Here is a 14,175-nt window from a genome sequence, read left to right as displayed (position 1 = left end):
CTATTTCCGCTGTAGAGTCCTGGTTCAAGGCCTTTTTAATCTGTGTTAGTACTCTAGTACTTGTGTCCCTATCTCCATTCTGTAGAGGAGACCACTGGGTTGCCCAGGTCCAGGGCTGATGCAACCCCTCTCATCGCATGTCTGCCACCATGTCCCAGAGCATCTTTGTAAAGACAGATAAGATTCTATCACATCCATGTTCAAAAAGTGGATTAAAGTTCCACTTCTTATATTTCAGTCCCAGCTATTTTTTTAATTTTTACGTCCTCTTTTATATGCTGTCTGATGTACCCTATATTGTACTCAGGTTACGCCAAACCTCTGGATACACATGCCCTTTCCTACATCTGGTTTTTCGCTCATGCTCTTCCCCCTCTCTCTCTTCCTGATCCCTACCCTCATGGCCATCTTTCCTTGCTTAGATTTAATTCTTCCCTCCCTGGTTCTCTAACCCTGATCACCATACACCTTACATCATGGTCATTTGTGTGGGGGAATGTGACATTTCTGGCAGCTCCCAAGGCATGAGCCACCTGTCTGTCTAGAACCATACCCTCTACATAGTAAGTGCTCAATAATGACCATTAAATGAAATTGTTCAATTGTTCTTTTTTCTACTTGCTTGACAGGAGGAATTTGAACACTCTATAAATGATTATTCGGTATCTCCTGATGGACAGTTTATTCTCTTAGAGTACAACTATGTGAAGGTAAAAGAAATGCTATCTTACTGTGACATTTAAAGAATCCTATGAGTTACTTTATAACTGATTTGAAGTCCACAAATATTTAAGATTGACACCTAAGTACAAGTGACTCTTAACAACAAACTGAGGGTTGATGGAGGGAAGTGGGTGGGGGATGGGTTAGATGGGGGATGGGCATTAAGGAGGGCACTTGTGATGAGCACTGAGTGTTGTATGTAGGTGACGAATCACTAAATTCTACTCCAGGAACCAATATTGCACTATATGCTAACTAACAGAATTTAAATTAAAAAAAAAAAAAGATTGACACCTAGGTAATATAATAGGCACTAAAAACTCATTAATTCAGCATCAAAAGAAGAAATAGCCATTCTCATTCATAAAAGGTAGGTCCAACAAATGTTTTAAAAGAAATTCATTTTTAGTGTTTTCAAATGCTAAAAAGTGTAAGTAATATAGATACTAAAAGCATAAGTTAATAAAAGAAAACTTACAATTTAAAAGCAAGCTTACGTGTCTGACTTGCACAGCCAGTAATAGAACCCCTTATTTCCTTTGTCTTAGCTTTACATAAAATAAAACTCTCAATAAGTATTTGCCTTAAAAAGATTTATACTTCTTATCCTCCAGAAGAGACTCTGCAAGGTGACTCAGACCACCTTACAACCTCTGGGTCCTACCATATACAAACCATTCTCAAGGGGGACCCTCAGCCCAACATTAGATTCTCACACCTCAGGAAAGCTTAATCACATATCCTCTTCATGGTTAGGCTGGCTGCAAAGCGCCAGCAGCTTTAACTGTGGCTTTTTAATTATTCCTGGATTTGACAACAGTTGTCAAGTATAGGAAGTTTTGAGACTTGTAGGAAACGTTAAAACCCTGTAGGGATATTCTGCATTGAACACAAAATATAAAGCTGGGGATCCCCACCTCTGCCTTTTTATTCTAGAATAAATAATAAATTCTGAGGGGCCTTATCTCGCACCCCAACACTTCTATACTCAGGCCAAGCAAACCATCTCCTACTCCATTTCCCGTTTCAATGTGGTGACTTTCAATCATAATATTTACCCTGGATTCACTGTGTCTAGCTCCACTTCCTGGACACGAAGACTCTGACTCTATTCTACTAAACCTATCAGCTAGGAGCCAGTCCGAATCCTAGGCCAACTTTAACATATCTGTTCCCAATTAATGGATTGTTTATTTAATTCAGTGGTTTTTATTGCTGTCTCGAGATTAAAATCACTTGATTAGCTTTTAAAAATTCCCAGTGGCCAGGTCCAATCCCCAGATTAATAAATTATAGCCTCTGGAGTGAGGCTGACATCATTTTTTTTTAATGGGTAGATTATTTGAATGATCAACCCGGGTTGAGAACCACTGAATAATAATTTCCCATGTTCAGGACAAACTTAGAAAGACGATGAGGTTAAGGTAGAAACAGAAAGGTAAATACCAGCTCAATTTACTCTTTGGCCAAGTTCAGTAGGTGTCATATGATGTTTACTAATGGATGATTTCACTGGACAGCCATCATTGGTAATTTGTATTTGTGGTGTCACTGGAGTTTCCATGCACATTTAACTGCTTTTGCTGTTTTCGTTCTATTCCGTCATCCCACCACCGTCCATGCTTTTCAGACAGTACCCATAGTGCTCCTTTTAAAACTTAAGTTAGGTTGTATCATGCCTATGCCTAACCCCTCATGATCAGGATAAAACACAGACTCTAACCACAGCATCGTCAGAAGCCTGTGTGATTGGACCTCAGTCCGCCCTTGCTAACCCATCATCTATTACCCTCTCTGGACTCACCGTGCTTGGCCAATGCTTCTCACCCCTGCCTGAACCTTGCAGTTACCTATGGAGGTTTTTAAAAATGCAGATGCCTGCAGCCTACCCCACACCAACTAGTTCAGTGCAGTGATGGGGGAGGCGGGGGCAGGCATGGGCTCCCCCCATGATTTAAGGACTCCCAGGTGATTCAGTGATCCAAGAACCTCTAGGGGCACCACTCTTTAGTTTTCTCAAGCATCGTTCATTCCCATCTGAGGGCCAAAGTATTTGCTATTGCTTCCTCCTGGAACCTTCTTCCCCTGTTTATCTAACGGGTTCGCTTTTTAGTAATTCAGGTATAAGCTTTCTCAGATTGCTTTACCTAACTTTGCACCCTGCCACTCTGTTCTCCCACACGCCACCATTCACTCTCTATCACATTAGCTTATTTTACTCTCTTCATATCTTTGATTGCAGACAATCTTCTATTTTCTTCTATTTTACTTCTTAGAGGATTTTCTGTACAGCATACATGTGCAACTTACAATAATTTCTACTCATTGCCTAATGCTCCAGCATTAATCATAGTTGCATCGTCTTTCACATGCTTACAATATTCCAGTTGACTTATCAGTTCTCAATAAACTTATCCAGAACAAAGAAAAGTCTAGTCTTATTCTATTTCCTTGGAGGTCTACTGTGCAAAGTTCTTTAGATTCTACTCCATGGCTTTTCCATGACAGAGTTAGTGCATTCAGAAAGAGCAATATTACTTCTACGTTGTGGCTACAAACAAGTAAGTGAGCACGTGAGTGAAAACATAAATAAGGACCCTACAGCCTGGTATGGATGTTCGCCCAGCACATCCATTCACTGCTGAATGCCCCCGAGATAATGGTTGCATCAACTGTGACATGTGGACAATATTCTAGGGCCCTCCTTAGCAATTCACATATATTCTCATGAACCTCTCATGAGACCGTTGCTGACATTAGCCCATTTTCCTAGAAAGAAAATTAAAGCTTAGAAAGAAACTTGCCTGATATTAACACAGTGAAGACTTGTCTTGGTCTATTTAAGCTGCTACAACAGAGTCCCATAGACTGGGTGGGTTACTAACACATTTATTTCTCAGAGTTCTGGAAGCTAAGAAAGAAATCCAAGATCAAAGTGCTAGCAGATTCAGTGTCTGGTGACATCCCACTTCATGGAACATAGTTGAACCTTCTTCTCCATGTCCTCAAATGGAGGAAGGGGTGTGGAGTATTTTGGGAGTCTCTTTTATAAAGGAACTAATCCCATTCATGAGAGCCCCACCCTCATGAGCTAGTTACCTCCCAAAGGCTCTACCTCTAATACCATCACATTGGGGGTTAAGATTTCAACATATGAATGGTGGGGGGTGGGCAGCATACATTCAGTGTATAGCCAAACTTGAATCCAGGTTAGAAGACTCCAAAGCTTGTGCTCTTAAACATAATCTTTCCCAACTTTGTGCTTCAGTGTCTCTCTGCTATGCTTTTTTAACCCCTTCCCCATGTGGCAGTTCTCTGCTTTGAGACTCAGTCTAACAATCAGCTTTTCTGTAGACCTTTCTCCCTCCTCAAGGTCTCATTTATGATTCCTGCCTCTCCCCACTTACCTTTGTTATATGTCTTGTGATTCTTTTCTTGTATTTACTTGCCCATATCCCCATTCAACTATGAGCTCCTCAAAGAGAGAGAGAGTGAGCCTGTCTTATCCAGTAATGCCTGACAGAGGATAGTTGCCAGAGTTTCTAACCTAAATAGATGGATGAGTCTGTTTCAAAAGATAGTGAACATACCAAACATCCTTTTGTAACTCATGATGGATCTGTTGTCCTGAGTGATATCAAACCTTCTCAAACATCTTAATATTTTTAGCCTGTAGCACACCTTTTGGCTCTTACAAGTAGAGCATTCAGAGGTTTCCCAGAAACAAGCATGGATTGTGTGAAAATAATCCAGGATTTAAAAAAAAAAAATGTATGACTTGCAAAAAGTAAGGCTTTAATACATAATTATTGACATGAGAGAATAAGAGGATGATAAATGACAAGTGGGAAATACTCTTCAAGGTTAGAACCTCTGGCTTGTGTCTCAGCTCTGTCATACACAAGCTGGGTACCTTGGCTACCCATTTCATCTACTTCATTTTCATGGGTAAAATTTATTTTTTATGTTAGTTTGGTTTATTTCTTGAACAGAGACTATGTGGCTTACTCTAGACAAGACTTCATAGATTTAAAGACACAATTTCTTACATCTAGGATTATGGTAGGGAAGACAGACATGAAGACATGTCATTTCTTTTAAAATATCTTTAATGTATAAATGCATCCACATATAAACATAATTTTTCATAAATGCAAATCTGTATGTGTATATATATGTACATATATATATATATATATAATCTTCAGTCTTATCTTTTTTCCCTCTTATGCCTGGCTCCCTACTCCTCACCCCCCCCCCTTTTCCCTAAGTATCACATGTTAAGAACCTAGTATATATCTCTCCATATTTTAAATTTTCCCCCTTATTCAAATAATTCTATGAAGATATTCTTTTAGTCATTGCTTATTCTATAAAAAATAAAATCCTATTTTCCATACTTTTCTGTAATTTGCATTTCTCAATGATTCCGTGTGGAACTTCTTCCAAGTTATCTGGCATAGCTTGAATTCATTTATTTCTAAATTAATAGACTTAATTCTTTTTAGAACAGCTTTAGATTTACAGAATATAAGTGGAAAATACAGAGTTCCCACATACTCCCTCATCATCCCCCCCCCCAACTTCTGTCCCAGTTTCCCCTATCATTAACATTTTGCATTAGTAGGGTACATTCGTTACAATTGATGAGCCATTATTGATACGTTATATCCAACTAAAGTCCATAGTTCTCATTAGGTTGTTGTCTCCAACAATCCTAATGTTGTCATACATTCTATGGATTTTGGCAAATCTATAATGTATAATGACATGTATCCACCATTCCAGTATCATGCAGTATATTTTCACTCCAGCTCTTCATCCCTCCCTTCTTCCAAACCCCTAGCAACAACTGATCTTTTGACTGTCTCCGTAATTTTGCCTTTTCCAAAATGTCATATGGTTGGAATCATACAATATATAGCCTTTTCAGATTGGCTTCTCATGTGGAAATATGCATGTGTGATTCCTCCACGGCTTTTTGTGATGTAATAGCTCATTTCTTTTTATTGCTAAGTAATATTCCAATGTCTGGATGGACCACAGTTTGTTTACCCATCACCTATTGAAGGACATGTTGGTTCTTCTAAGTTTTGGCAATTATGAATAAAACTAAAAATTTTGTAGAGGGTTTTTGTATATGTTTAAGTTTTTAGTTCATTTGGTTAAATAACAAGGAGTTTGCTGATAAAGTTATTTGGGTTTGGAGTTTCCTTTGTGCAAATGCTTTTATTTATTGATTCAATATGTTTTTTAGATATAAGACTATACAGATTTTCCATTTTTTCTTGTCTGAGTTTTGATAAATTGTTTTCCAAGGAATTTGTCCCTTTTTAAACTTTTAAATTTATTGGCAAAACAATGTTTGTAATAGAGTCTTAAAACCTTTTAATCCCATTTTTCGTTTCTGTTATTGGTCATTCATACTTTTCCCCCCTCCCTCTTACTGCATTAGCAATTTTCAGAGAACCAGTTTGGGGCTTCGTTGATTTTTCTTTATTGTGCATTTTCTATTTGATTACTAGTTTTACTTTTATTATTTCTTCTCATTTATTTGGATTTGGTTTGCTTTTCATTTTTTAGATTCTTGGGAATATCAATGGCATATATATATATATTTCAGTGTTAATATATATTGTCAGGGGGGTTTTTTGTTTTTTGGGGGGGGTGTTTTTGTTTGTTTGTTTGGCAGGTGGCGTTCAAAAAATCTGTAGCACTTTATATTTTCATGATCAAAGTAGGAAAGTAAGTATTTCTCCACATCACCACCAGCAATAGAATTATAGATCCTTTAAAGATTTTGTCAGTAGGATGGTTGAAAAGTATAAAATTTGTATTTTCGGGGCGCCTGGGTGGCTCAGTTGTTAAGCGTCTGCCTTCATTCAGCTCAGGTCATGGTCCCAAGGTCCTGGGATCGAGCCCCGCATCGGGCTCCCTGCTCAGCGGGAAGCCTGCTTCTCCCTCCCCTGCTCCCTGCTGCTTGTGTTCCCGCTCTCGCTGTGTCTCTCTCTGTCAAATAAATTAAAAAAAACTTTAAAAAAATAAATAAATACATAAATAAAATTTGTATTTTCTTAGACAGGTGGATTTCCCATGCTATGGTAAATGCTAGGAGTGATGTTTGCCATGAAGCAAACACATCAGCCCACTGTGACCCTGAGAAGTTTCCTTGGCAGGGGTGATGCCAGAGCGAGGTTACAGATGAGGTCCAGAGGACTTGGTACTAGATGGTCTCTAAGAATCTCTTCCTAATTCCAGAATTCTAAGGATTGGGATAGGAATTACAAGACATGATAAGATGTGAGAATTATACAATGTCATATTACTTTACATCTCATCTTGTGCTCCTATAGCAAGTGGCCAAACTATCAAGAATCACAGAAGTCTGAGATGTCTGTTTTCTTTTATAGCAATGGAGACATTCTTACACAGCTTCATATGACATCTATGACTTAGCTAAAAGGTCAGTGACTTCCTTATAAAATCTATTAAGCTTCTTTAGTGTAATAACATTTTTTTTAAAAGAAATCCTACTGTGATTTATTCATTTGGTAATGTTTCCTTTTATCTTTTTTTCAGGAGGCTAGTTACAGAAGAGAAAATTCCAAACAACACACAGTGGATCACATGGTCACCAGAGGGTCATAAATTGGTTAGTGAGTCTCTTCTGTTGTCAGAAAAAAATAATGGCTCAACGCTATCACATGCAGAAGCTACATACCCTGATACAGAGCAGACACTTAGGAAGCAAATACTTCACCATCAGAGATAGCGTTATTGCCTAAAATAGCATTTTACTAGTCTAACACAGTAAATAGGATTCCTGAAAGTTTCTGAACTACTACTGGGGAATTCTTTATTTACTGGAAAAATATATATAACATTTAACTCCTAAATTCTAATTTCTGTTGTATTCAGTTTGCTGTTTTTGTTTGTTTGTTTGTTTGGGGGGGCATATCTGCTTCCTGCTAGTTCTGTGATCTCTGTGTCCCTGTAGATATACTTTCGTGTTCTTCCTTCATGTTCTTAGTGCTGGGAGACTGTCAGAAGTCCAAAAGAATCTGAACAGGAAGACGGGATGTTCATTTGTAGATGGAATTCTCCCTCCTGACCTCGAAAGCACTCCCTCAACTCACCGCCCCCAGAAAGCAATGGGAAGCACACATTAATTCTGTAGAAATGGTCAGACTCCTGGGTCTTTGCAGGCACTCTAGCATTCAAATAGTGCTGTTTGTGAGCCGCTTCTTTTTAATATATTGAGTGTCTTTAGAATTATTTGGAAGTTATAGCTTGTACACTTATAATTTTAAAAATGTGAGGGGTGGGGCGCCTGGGTGGCTCATTCTGTTAAGCGTCTGCCTTTGGTTCAGGTCATGATCCTGGCTGGAGTCCTGGGATTGAGCCCCCCCCCCCCGCCACCATTAGACTACTTGCTTGGTGGGGAGCCTGCTTCTCCCTCTCCTTCTCTCCTGCTCCTCCCCTTGCTTGTGCTCTCGCTCTCCAATAAATAAATAAAATCTTTAAAATATATAAATAAATAATGTGAGGGGGCTAGTAAATGACTTTATCTTGCTCAAATTGAATAGCCCAAGGTAATCATTACATTTGCATACCAATATTATATGAGGATAAGACAGTTGATAGATATCTTTTAACTCCAGGATAAGATATGTTATAACAGGTTATTACTTACCAATCTGTTTTTCAATATTTCTAGGCATATGTTTGGAACAATGATGTTTATGTTAAAAATGAACCAAATTCATCAAGTCAGAGGATCACGTGGACGGGGGAAGAAAATGTAATATCCAATGGAATAACTGACTGGGTTTATGAAGGTAGAGACTTTAAAGCTTTTTCAAATTAGAAAATCTATAAGTTGTTGTGTTTTTTTTTTAAGTAGCTAAACATTTCTCTTAAAATGGAGAAATCCAATGGCATTCAAAATAAGTTGCATTTTTAAAAATGATATCAAATCTCTTTAGCACTCACAATACCAGGTGTCTCCCAGAACAAGGATTTCCTAGCAGTAGCTGGTTTCGCCTATGTCCTCATTGTCTCTCAATGCCCCTATTGTCTTCTGTCTCCTACAAAGGGCCTTTCTGTGTAGGTAGCTTTTCTGCTTTACTGGGGCATAAAAGCTTCCAGATTAACATCAGATGTTTCTCTAACGGGGCCTACCTAACCCAGAGTTACTAAGGAAAATTAAATACTCCCACAGCATTCCAAGAGCTGACAAAATATTGTCTGGAGGTTGGGGAATAGAGGGGGAAGAAAGCATCTGTTTTACAGAGGATTTGTGTTCATTTGAACTTGGACAAATCATAATTTCCTATTTTTAAAGAAGGAAAAAATAATTCGAAAGGCTTCTGGGGGAAAAATCAGCACAAAAAAAAACAGAACTAAAAATATTAAAAAGGATTATTCTCTCTTTTAGGATAGAGTCTTAGAAAATATTAGAGAAACATTTTTCACGTCCATAGTTGCCAAAGTAAAAGGCATTTTTGAGGCTGTTCCAGACTGTTCACAAGGTTGCCTAATGCTTATTAAGTACTCATCCTTATTTCATCCTCTTATTTCTTCCTCATAGTTAAAAGGAAAAAAAAAGTTTTTCTTCATGACTTAATTTTGGTTCTTACCCAGTTCAAGTCAGGTTCAATTAAATAGCCTAACATTGTAACAACAACAACAACAAAAATCACTTTTAAAAAAAAGATAAATCCCCACGGCCCAGAAATAATATATAATGAAATTTACTAGTGCTCGTCACTTAGCAATTGAAAAACATCTTTAATGCTTGTTGGACAGCAAAGCACAACCTGTAGGAGCCCCAAAGGGACCTGGATAACGCCTCTTCCCAAAGCTGCAACTCGACCCCTCCTCGAAACATCTGAGTGTCTCTAGGATAAGAACACACCTAACACTATTAGTCCTTTCTCAGGTAGTTAAGAGCTGGAAAGATCTCAGTTTGCGTGTTAATGACAAACAGAAGAATGGCTTCCCAGTTCCAGTGTGGGCCTGTCTCTAAAAAACAGGACTTTGGTTCCTTTGGGGAAGTTCCTATAATTGGTTTTATATATTTATGAATGATCCATACTTGGAAGGGCACACTCGTGTCTCCATATATGAGATCCACCCTCCCATGGAGTGTCTCCACTGCAGCCATGAAGACTTGTTGAGTATAGGACTGAAAGAGTACATTTTGAGAATCCGTAGGTTCATAAGTAAAAGAAGAAACAAAGCTGCAAGGTCCAGACAGGGCCATGTGCCACATCATGGAGGGACACTCATAGAGCAGCCTACTGTCTGGGACGTGTGTCCCCTGCCCCACCCCAGGTTCCCAAATGACTTTCTCTCTCAATGTCTCGATGTTTTCACTTTGTCTTCTTTCATGATTTTCTAACTGATTATTACTTTAGTTAACAAGTGCCTTCTTTTGTAAAAATAATAATACTTTATCTCCTAGTATGAAGTTAATCACATGACATTCACTCTTCTTTTTTTTTATTTATCAAATAAGGTTTATTTTTTTCTTTTTCAAATTTTTTTAATTATGTTATGTTACATTACATGATAGTTTTTGATGCAGTGTTCCATGATTCATTGTTTGCGTATAACACCCAGTGCTCCATGCAGTACGTGCCCTCTTTAATACCCATCACCGGGCTGACCCATCCTCCCACCCCCCTCCCCTCTAGAACCCTCAGTTTGTTTCTCAGAGTCCATAGTCTCTCATGGTTCATCTCCCCCTCCGATTCCCCCCCTTCACTTTTCCCTTCCTGCTATCTTCTTTTTTTTTTTTTGACATGTAATGTATTATTGTTTCAGAGGTACAGGTCTGTGATTCAACAGTCACTCTTAAGCATGAGTATAGTTTACCTAACCCAGAGGTGAGAATGAGAATTTTGAGAGCGAGGATGAAAATGGATAGAGAAAGAAATAAGTTTGGAAGATGGGGCATTCCTTACCCTATAGTAGTCGTGCTGACAGTGGGGGTGTGGGTAATTCAGGGCAATCCACACTGAGTGCCAACTACCTATGAGGTGCTGTGTCAGGTTCTAGAGACACGGGGACAAATGCTATCCAACTGCTGCTCTCAGGGAATTCAGCCCAGAGAGGGAGACAAAGATGCTAATGGATAATTGTCATAGAGTGAATCGAGGGACCTATTCAGGGGAGGGCACTAAGTCCAAGGGAAGGTCAGAGAGGCTGGACTGAGGTATCACAGGATGGCGAGGGGGGTTCAGAGTGTCGGGGAGGGGGTGCTGTAGACACTTGTGCTCACAGTCAGCTTTGTGACAAGAAGGACTGGAAATCTGTTCCCCCTTTGTTATCCTCCCTTCTCCCTACTATTCATTCTCAGGACTTTGAGTTTGACCAGAAGTAGTTTTATAATAATGGTTTTAATACATCACGGTATGGAACAATATATTCTGTATTACAAATACCCACCAATTCAAAACACAGATACTACCTGCTACCTGTACTTAAAAGCAGTATTAAAAACCATAAGCTTGCTGTAATTGCATTCATTTTATGTAATTGCATCTTGGTCTTAGACTAGAACCAATGGGTAGAAGCCACGGGAAGGAGGCATCAACTCAGGATCTGAAGAAGTTCTTGGTAGAAACTCCTTGACTCGGAGTCGCATGGCCTGTGTCCTTGTCTTGTCTCTGGAGATTCATTCTCTCTCTCCAAGCCCCTCAGCTGCCTTCTCTGTAAAATGGGATATGAATAGAATAGGCTCACCTGGGGATCTTTGTGAAGACTAAATTAGATAAGTGTTTTGTGAATTCTAAATTGCTACATAAACATAACTTAATGACGTAGATAGAAAACAGATAAAGCCGGAGCAGGTTGCCTTACCCAGTAGGTTTTCTGTTACCGGAAGAGCTGAAATAGGCATGGAGGGACATAGAGCACGGAGGTGAGAAGCATGGATTCAAACCAGACCAGTCTGGATTCATTCTTGACTCACTCAATTACCGGCCATGTGACTCTGGGCAATGACTTCTTCTCTTTAAGCCTGCCTGCTCCTTTCTCACCTGCACAATGAGCTACTGTGTGAGGATTACCGGAGATCATAGATGTTGGTTGCCTATCAAGTCTAGCTCATGGTTAGCACTCTTTAAATGTTAGTTGCTCATCATGATAATTATATTTTGTTACTATTTTATTGCTGTTGCTGTTATTGCCACTACTATTACCATGATTATTATTATTGAAGCATTTGGAAGACACCCGTAAAGAGGCCTCGGGAATCAGAAAAGTGATGGGGACAGATGATTTCCGAACTCTAAGACTCAAGTTTCTATGCTTTTGCTTTTGCCTTTACACCGGTACCAGAACATGAGATTTGTAGGTTAAATCTGCATAAAGGACTGGGAGTCTCCCTCTAGTCTACCTGAACCCTCCATCAAAAAGGTTTTGGCATTTTAAGAGCCAGAGATTGGAAGTCCCATGAATAGACTCCACAATGAACATAGGAAAGAACGACATTTGCCAGAGAATGAGTCCAACAACGTTCTGGAGAGCAAGACCTTTCCTTTCACTTGCCTCTCTCTTCGACCCTGTTCTCTTACCGTCACTGTATGCCTCAGAAGGGCGTGCTAATCCACTGGAGTCTTTAGTTTCTAGGCTAAGTGAAGGAGGTGTTTCTCAATAGGGGTCTCACGGAGCTCCTTGTCATTCTAAATTCATCCTTCCCACACCCTGTTTGTGCCAAGAGTAGTAAACTGTGGGCACCATATTAGTTTGATAGTCTGGAGCCACCCACCACCCACCAGTATCCTGTGGGCACTGTACAAACTGAGCCCAGTTGGGAAGAGTATGCTGGCATGTTGACTGTTTGAAAATTAGAAAGGAGAATCAGCCCCTTGTGTGAAATTTACTTTTAGTATGTTTTGCGGCATAAATTTAGAGGATTATAAGATAAAGAAAAAAAAAGTAGAGCTTATATTAAATATTGTGTGCTAAAATATTCTAAAATGGTCCAACGGGTTACTTATTTTTACAATCCAGATCTATCCTTGAAGATTTTATTTTTATTCATTTGTATTACTCTGAATTTGGAAGCCCAGCAAATGCAAAATGGTTCATTAGTTGAACTCTACTGTAATTACTAAAGCTAATGAGAACAATATTTTGAATGCCAAAGCCAATTTATCAGCTACTTCTTGTAACAGAACAATTTATGTCTTTTTTCAGAGGAAATCTTCAGTACCTACTCTGCTCTGTGGTGGTCTCCAAAAGGCACTTTTTTAGCATATGCCCAATTTAACGACACAGAAGTCCCGCTTATTGAATACTCCTTCTACTCTGACGAGTCACTGCAGTACCCAAAGACTGTGCGGATTCCATATCCAAAGGTCTGTGCTCCTATTCACATAGTGGTTCCGTGATTTGATGGGAAGAGAATGGTTTCATTTAATCCTCTCCTGCTAATGAAAATATTGTCAGTCTCTCTTCAACAGCTTACTGTGATTACTCTTGCTGAAGTCAACAGCATCTGGCAATTTTAAAGTATTTTTATTATCCCAGGAAAGAGTGTGATTTAAGGTTTTGTAATTTCTCCAAAAACTTTGAGGAATGACAAGCCGAAAAAGATGGGGAAAATGCTTTTGAAAGAGGTAGGGGGAATGAAAATGTTTCAAGGGAGGAAAAGAGAGGCTGTCATTGAATCACAAGCTCTTCTTATTTGTAGAAGTTGAATATGCCCTGGATGAAGTTGAAAAGCTCAGTTATATATCAGGTTGTATTGCTAATTAGCCGATACATGACTAGTTTCAGTGGTTCTGGTATAGATTGGGCACTAATGTGCATTTCACACGTCCTGCGTTTGGAATAATGGTCTCACATCTTGGTTTGCAAGGCTGTTCTCCTCCTCCGGGATGCATATTTATGAAAATTGAACAGCTTTGTTAAGCAGTGTAAGCTGAGGAAGAGGGGGATTTAGAAGGGAACCAGGATTCTTCACTAGTGTCATAATATTAATGGCCACAGGATCATCTATAGGAAAATCTAATAGTAAATGTTTTTGCTGTAAGCAACTTGGGAAAAGGGATTTTTATTTTTACTAACTCACTCAATTTGCTTCATGAAGAGCTGCCATTTTAGGAAGACAGAGGAAGTTAAAAGAAAAAAGATCCGAGACTAAATATAGAGATGTATTTTCAGTGAAATGTTATTTTTTGATGAGTGAAACTGGCAAAAAGCAAAAAAAAAAAAAACCCATAAAATGCTCTCACTAAAAATATATTATTTCTAATTAATTTGTCAATTGAAGATCTATGTGTATATATAAAAAAGTTTTGTAGATTTCTGTCATCATATTGATTGTAAAGTTTGAACATGGTGAGCTTGAATTTGGAGTGCAAATGGTGTCTTTCCAATTAGCCGTTTTTGGCTCTCGGCTCAGGTAAACTCATTTTCCTGGTGGGTTGTGTCTTTGGC

General features: G+C 38.8%; 1 protein-coding gene across 2 annotated transcripts in view; it reads left to right on the top strand.

Moving 5' to 3' along the window:
• DPP4 (dipeptidyl peptidase 4) overlaps window positions 1-14,175 on the top strand; it is a 79,855-nt gene that overhangs the window by 24,411 nt on the left and 41,269 nt on the right. For both annotated transcript variants that reach the window (XM_045868749.3, XM_064586617.1), the window contains 5 exons: window positions 630-710; window positions 7,134-7,186; window positions 7,303-7,375; window positions 8,441-8,561; window positions 12,931-13,091. In XM_045868749.3, the coding sequence (XP_045724705.2) occupies window positions 630-710; window positions 7,134-7,186; window positions 7,303-7,375; window positions 8,441-8,561; window positions 12,931-13,091 (489 nt within the window). The remainder of the gene's footprint in view (window positions 1-629; window positions 711-7,133; window positions 7,187-7,302; window positions 7,376-8,440; window positions 8,562-12,930; window positions 13,092-14,175) is intronic.

Source organism: Mirounga angustirostris, unplaced genomic scaffold (assembly GCF_029215605.1).
Source record: "Mirounga angustirostris isolate CCGP_5_RB_7025 unplaced genomic scaffold, mMirAng1.0.hap1 SCAF_3, whole genome shotgun sequence".
Taxonomy (NCBI): Eukaryota; Metazoa; Chordata; class Mammalia; order Carnivora; family Phocidae; genus Mirounga; species Mirounga angustirostris.
Note: the sequence above shows the minus strand (reverse complement) of the source record. Positions and strands in the feature narration are given on the sequence as shown.